General features: G+C 33.0%; 1 protein-coding gene across 1 annotated transcript; it reads right to left on the reverse strand.

Moving 5' to 3' along the window:
- Window positions 1–1,787: 1,787 nt before the first annotated feature.
- On the reverse strand, window positions 1,788–4,934 carry LOC131594583 (probable glutathione S-transferase). Its single transcript, XM_058866757.1, has 2 exons — window positions 4,448–4,934; window positions 1,788–2,333 (listed from the first exon to the last, which is right to left on the reverse strand). The coding sequence occupies exons 1-2, from the start codon at window positions 4,766–4,768 to the stop codon at window positions 1,989–1,991; spliced, it is 666 nt and encodes a 221-aa protein (XP_058722740.1). The 5' UTR covers window positions 4,769–4,934; the 3' UTR covers window positions 1,788–1,988.
- Window positions 4,935–7,575: the final 2,641 nt, after the last annotated feature.

Raw genomic sequence — 7,575 nt, forward strand, 5'->3', positions numbered from 1 at the left:
CCTCGAGTATAAAAAACGGGAAGAAAAAAGATATTAAACATTAATTTTATTAGTTAAATAGAGATTAGATAGCGGAATAAAATAGAGAAATAAAGAAAAGGAGATAAAGAGAAAGATAAGGCATAAAGTAAATAAAACATTGGTAAATAAGGAGATAAGGGAGAGAGAACATGCACTAAAGATTTATATATTTTCGGTCTTACCACTTACCGTATTCATGTCCTTAAAAGTTTTCTCTTGAGAGTTCCACTAAAGATGTAAGTTTTATTTACAAGTTATGCCCATGAACCTTCATACAATCAAATGGAGATTTTAATTGGCTAATCTCACGAACCAAACAAAAGATTTTAACAGGCTAATCTCCAAACCAAACTGATTTTTTAACTGACAGAACTCACAAACCAATTAGATATTTTAATCGGCTGATCTCAAAACCAAACAAAGATTTTCACAGGTTAATCTCAAGAACCAAACAACTATTTCTTTTAATGATATTAGACAAAAGATTACTTTGATGAGAAAACAAAAGATGAAGTAGAAATGAGTAAAAAGTGATAAAGAATAGTTCAAAATTTATTTTCTAATGTAAAAATGAAATGAGGAGAAATCCTATATTTATAGGAGAAAAATTTGCTCTAGAAAGAAAAAAATTCTAGGACTTTTTAATGACATAATCGATTAACCTTGGTTGTTAATTGATTAAAGGCTTACAAATGACGGCAACCTAATCCCAAAAAAAGAAATCCTACAATGATTATGTGACTTAATTGAATAAGAGTATTTCTAATCGATTAAGGAGTCTTTTGTCTTACTCTAATCGGTTGAACTAAGTTTTTAATTGATTAGACAATATAAATACTTTCCAAATGATTAAGAACACTCTTAGATCAATTTCGCATAACCTTTTAAAGTGTGTTTGGATGAAGCATTTTAATGAGGTAATGTAATGTTTTAAGGGAATTCAAAATGATTTGTATAAAATTTATTGTTTGGATACAAAAATGAAGAATTGTTAAAATGATGGAAATTTATGGAGTATTTTATCTAAGTTAAATTTAATCATTTTGAAATGACACCAAAAATCAAAGAATTTGAAATTCCTTCATACTCCATAAAATGTATTTGTTACTATTATTTCTTCAAAATTTGCAAATTGGTCCTCCTATTTTCTAAAATTATAAAATTGACCCTAAATTTTTTTTTAAAAATTGCAAATTGGTCCTTAATAATTTTTAAAATTTACAATTTGGTCCCTCAAATTTTTAGAAATTACAATTTAGTCCCTACTTTTCAATTTTTTAATTTGGTCCAAAAAAAATTATATTTTTTAAAAAATGACCCAAAAAATCTAACAATGAATTACCTTAATACTCTATCCAAACAAAATAATTTAAAATGAATGGATTTCAATTGAATCATTTAAATTGCTTTGAATTCTAAATTCCTTTAAAATTTTAAATTACCTCATCCAAACACACTCTTATAGTTTTCCCAAAAGGTTTTAAGGTGTTTTATAAAATTGAGAGAGGTCTAAAAAATATTTTTGAATGTATGTATAAGCTGCTTTAGTAATTCCAAAATTACTCTTATACCTTTACATTCAACTGATCATATAGATACAATACCACACGAACTTTCACACTCCCTCTCGTTCTCATCCTTCATGCTTCACTTATTTAGCAATTTTATACAATTACTATTTTAAATAATCACAAAATGTTACCAAACAATTAACTTATATTCTAAATTAAAAGTGCAACAAATATCAAAATATCATCCAATATATTTAACATTTGTTTTCTGAAACGACAATAATAATTGAATTGAATTTATTCTTGCATTGCATAGGTAGAAGAAATCATAGAATTTGAACTTACATAGCTATTTTCCTTTTATTACATAACTATTTCACAAGAAAGGTGAAGAAAGTTTACAAAAGACAAGAACTTAATTCATATGTAACCATACATCTCCAAGTCTTCTACAACCTACTCAATGCCTAACAATTTTCTCATGTCAACAATGAACTCATAGATCTTATCCTGGTCAGGAAGAGACTTGGAAACACTCTCAATTTTCATGCATCTCTTAGCCCAAGCAATGAACTTAGGACACTCATTCTCTATGTTGAGGTTACCAAAGGTCTCAAAGACTTTTAGTCTGCTGTAGAATGGGATGAGTGAAATATCCACAAAACCAAACTTGTCTCCTCCAAAATAAGACTTCTCTCCAAGCTGTTCCTCTAGCAATTTGAGAGTATCTATGAATTCCTTCTTTGCAACTTCTTGTTCTTCTCCTTTTTTGGTGTAAATGTTTCTTCCAATTGAATATATCTATTTGATATTAACAAATAGCATACTCTATTAAATTTGAAAAATGTAAGAACAAAAAAAAGTCCACTGATAAGAGACAGAGCTAGTATAAGGAAAAAGTGTCTTAAGTTAAGTTGGGAATGCGGCAAAGTGTTGTGTTTAGGTACTGCTCCCGAATACCAAAAAGTTCCATATTGTTTGGGAATAGAAGTGAAGGGTAATTTATATATAACACTCACAGTTCTCAACACAATAAGGTGCCGTTTACAACGGTCTGCGTCCAAAGTGGACAATACTTCGTAGACGCAGTTGTGATCTTGTGAAAGTTATAGCCATATTTACATGTGATCAATTTTTCTACTAACCTACATTTTTCAACTTTAACTCGTCAAATCCACTTGCGTAGATAACATATACGCAACTACTTTATAAGCGTTGATTTATCATAACCAAAATGTAAACCTGAGATAACTCGATAGATCAAGCCTACCAAAAGGGATATCAGAATGAGTAATAAAAAAATAGCGATATGACTTATTATGATATAGTCTATAAAAATAGAAGGCAAACGGGCAACAAGCTCCACCACATTGTTATACATGAGCCTTTGGCCTCTCCGTAAGAGATCCACTGCATGCATCTGGTGCTAGAAAACTAACTTTGAGTCTATGGACTGCCTTACATAACTTGTCCAATTGGTAACACCCACTGTCAACATGTCTTCCACTTATTGTAAATGTGACACTCCTATACCTTCTTGATCTCTGAACCTATGTTCATGTAGTAATCTCTCATTATTTGTTAAGCATCCCATTTAGACCTTCTGGTGCTAAAAAGAATGAAGTAAAAGTTATCGCGGACGTCTCGTCTCAGCCCCTATCCTATTGGAAACTTATTGGTAGGGCTTGCATTCACTTAAACAAATATCAAAGGTGGTTTTAGGCCTTCCCTTATTCACAATCTCAATTTTCTGAATTTTATTCCAGTCAACTTATCCTCCCATACACAAACCAACTACTCCTCCCATTGAAATAGATTATTTCTCTAATGTTTATAGATGTCTCTCTTGATTCCTACTACCAACCTCAACCATGATGAGCTCCAAGTTACATTTCAAACGGCCACGTTCGTTTTTCATTCTCCTTAACATCACGCCACAAGATAGATGTTGATCTTTCCACCACCTTTTGAATGTTATAGCCACCATATTTACATGGGATCAATTTTTCTTGCAACCTACCTTTTTCAAATTTAACTCGTCAAATCCACATTCATATAAAACATAAATTGAAAGTTCTAAATTTGTTTACGCCCAATACAAACCCCCTATCAGTTATCCCCCTCCCCCCGAAGGAGCAGTTTGGAAAGTACATCAATGATAATACATATAGGAGCCATGACAAGAGAAAGAAAGTAGATTGGGAGAGTTTAAAGGGATGATTTGATAGATACATTTTTGTTATATATCAATGTACTAATCATTTTCTCACAACGTCAATGCTTGCATCCATCTATCTCTTTTCCTTGTGTTACAGGTAGTCCAAAGTTGTTAACGACATTGCTTCATTTAACCATGATTGAGCAATGAGCAACCTAAACTCCTATCTGTAAACTCTTATATGAAAACTAACTTTGAGTCTATGAAATGCCTTACATTACTCGTTCAGCTCGGAACATACACTGTGAACATGTCTTGCCCCTTATTGTATATGTGATACTCCTATACCCTCTTGACCTCTGAATCTGTATTCATGAAATAATCTCCCATCATTGGCTTTGTTAAGCATGCCACTTCCACCTTCTGGTGCTAAAAAGAACGAAAAAAGTGACAATAACTATTACAGAAAATGAACCCCTACAGTCCCAGAGCAAAGCTCCTCATAGAAGAGACAATTCTCTCACTGCCCAAACCATTATGGTTCCTAACTGAATAATTCTCAATGCATCTCTCTTGCTATCCCTAACTGAATAATTCTCAATTCTTATATTGCTTGTCTATATAATATACTTGAAGAAAGTAACAGATTTTCCATATTTCCATTGATCAATTCAAAATAAAAACAAAAGTTAAACTATGGGAACAATATACACAAAAGGCTGCAATATTGAAGCTCATAAGAAGGGTTGTGTTGTACCTTATTGTCAACATAGTCAGCCCAGAATCTAGCTTGTGATCTCTGGTAAGGATCAGAAGGCAACAAAGGAGACCCATCATTCCAAACTTCATCAATATACTGAACTGCAATGAGAGATTCACAAATAGATTTACCATTGTGAATGAGAACCGGGATTTTCTTCTGAACCGGGTTCATTTCTAGCAGTAAAGGGCTTTTTTTCAAAGACATCAAATCTTCCTCTATGTATGTATACTTGATACCCTTTTCAGCAAGGGCTATTCTGACCCTTATTCCAAACGGGCTAGGCCAAAAATCTAGCAGAACAACCTCGTCTGTCATGGCTACTATTTGAGGATTGATGAGGATGATGGGAAGTTGAAGTGGTGGCGAATGAAAAAATTAAGAGGATGTAGTGCAGTGATGGGAATTTGAAATCTTTGAATTTTATTTAGAGAATATGGAAACCAACTAGACTTTGCAATTTCTAGGTTGGATCTATATTTATTTATTTTTCAAATAAGAAAAAGTTACACTACACAAACATCTCAATAAAACTATGTTTTAATATCATTATGATTATGATTATGAGAATATTTCATTCCACCTCATAATATTCTTGGACATCTAGCGCAATTACATTTATGTCTCTTGTTTCTGTACACCTCCAGAAGTACTTTTTCCCCAAAATTTGGATTTTTTCGAAGATGTCGGAAGTATTTTAAATTGGGAAACATTTGAGAACACTCCCAAATAATTCAGTTTAAAAAAGGTTTCGTAGATGTATCTACGGAACAAATCAACGTAAAATAAAAAATTGCTTCCGGAGATACACCTCCGGAAGCAGAAGGACAAATTTGGCAACACACATGGTGTGTGAGAAACCTATGGAGTGAGATAAGATATTCTCGATTGTTTTCTATAGTGAGATTTATAACTTATTGAACTAACTACATAAAAAAAAATGTTACGATATACTCTATTCAATTTCACATAGACTAAGGAATATTTTGTGGAATTCTATATATAAATATTGATTATTAACACTCCTCCTCAAACTAAATCATATATGTCATATGAGACGTGTTTGTTACAAATGTAATCCACTCGAGAACCTCTAGTGAACATATCAAACAATTGATCTTCATATTTGACGAATTCTGTGGTGATTTCTTTTGAAAGTACTTTGTCCCTTACATAATGATAGTCTATTTATATGTGCTTGGTCCGTTCATGTAACCCGTATTAGATGTAATATAGAGTACCGCTTGATTGTCACATATGAGTTTTGTGGCCTGAAGATCTCTCAACCTAAGCTCTGAGAGTAAAATTTTTAAGCCATGCAAGCTTCTTTGAGGTTGTTGTCATAACACGATATTCAACTTCAACATTAGATAATGCAATTGTATTTTGTTTCTTACTTCTCCATGAGATCATATTACCTCCAATAAAGACACAATATCTAGAAGTGGGTCTCATATTCGACAGTAATCCGACCTAGTCTGCATCTGAATAACCAATGATTTTAGCATCACTCTTATCTATATATATATATATATATATATATAAGAAATCAAATGGCTGCATCTCAATGACTATCAAAAGGAGCGTTTAGAAATTGGATCACAATGCTCGTCGCAAATGTAATATTTGGTCTGGTGATTGTATAGTTGAGTCTACCCACAAGCCGTCAATATCTTCCCAGGTCTTTTGATGGCTCCCATTGACCTGGAAAGAGATTGACATTGGAATCCATAAGAGTATCAATAGGACGACAATAAAGCATAATAGTTTCACTGAGGATGTATAATGTAAACTTGTGTTGGTTGATTGCAATTCCAGATGAGGATTGGGCAACTTCAATGCCTAAGAAGTATCTGAGTGGACCCAAATCTTTTTTATGATTTTTTTTGAAAATATGAGTTTTGAGATGCTGGATATCCTCTCTATCATCTTCAATAATTGCAATGTCATCAACATAGATCTCAATAAAGACACGCCGACCGATGGAGGAATGAAGGAAGAAAACATAGCTCACATCTAGTCATACCAAATTGTATCAAGGAAGAGCTGAAGCGACCAAACCAAGCACGTGGGGATTATTTCAACCCATAAAGAGAACGACAAAGCCTGTTAAGTCAAGAATTTTCAGGAACAGTAAAACCTGGAGGCTGATCCATATAATCTTGCTCCTCCAATTCTCTGTGTAAAAAGGTGTTTTTAATGTCCAACTGATGAAGTGGCTGATAAGTTCCAAAATGTCATTATTTTGAGTATATAATTGTGGCACTTATCGATTCTATTCTTTTAGTTTTTGTAATAAAATTCCAACTTTTGTGTATATATTAGCATACTTGAGTTTTAATTCATTTTGTGTACCATTTGATAGTTTTTCCTTTGTTTTATAGGTATTTATGCATATCGGAGTCTCGAGGAATAAAGTGTCGAAGGTACGACTTTGATTTCGCAGTTTTGGAGCAATAAAATGAAAATCATGCAGAAGCTCGCTTAGCCACCTTCAACCGCGCTTCTATAGGCTCAAAATAAGGATGAGAAAAACCATCAAATTTTTTTACATTTAGTCATTGTTATATAGAGCATAGAATAAGCTTTCCAACGCTTCGAACCGTGCGGAATTCGGAGTTACGATTCTCAAGTTATGATGAAAACAAAATTTGATTTTTTCTGCTACTCGCTTAGAGAGCTAAGCTCACTAAGCGAGATTTCCTGAGACAGCAGCTCGTTAAAAGGGGCAAAAATCATATTTTTTTAGGTTACGTTCTGGGGTATTTGTTCTCAACTCATCAAACTATCATTTTTAGGTTAGATTAGATTAGAAAACAACTATGGAGCTTGCATTTGGATGATTGGAGGTGGATTGAGCTTCGAACGGAGCTGACAACCCGGGAGATTTTCGGTTCATTTCTCTTCCTCTTTGTATTTTCTCTTATAGTTGGGTTTTGTGTATGTATTTACAATGGACTCATGTATATTTGTCGCCCATGCGTTATATTTAATCTGCTTTACAAATCCATGTTGATTATTGTCTTGGATTTTTGCTCTGTGCTTGGGATTTGGGTTGCTTTAGAGATAAACTTCTTGAATCCTTATCTAGGATGATTATCTGTTAGTTTCTGAACTCTAGAGAT

Source organism: Vicia villosa, linkage group LG4, assembly GCF_029867415.1.
Source record: "Vicia villosa cultivar HV-30 ecotype Madison, WI linkage group LG4, Vvil1.0, whole genome shotgun sequence".
NCBI lineage: Eukaryota > Viridiplantae > Streptophyta > Magnoliopsida > Fabales > Fabaceae > Vicia > Vicia villosa.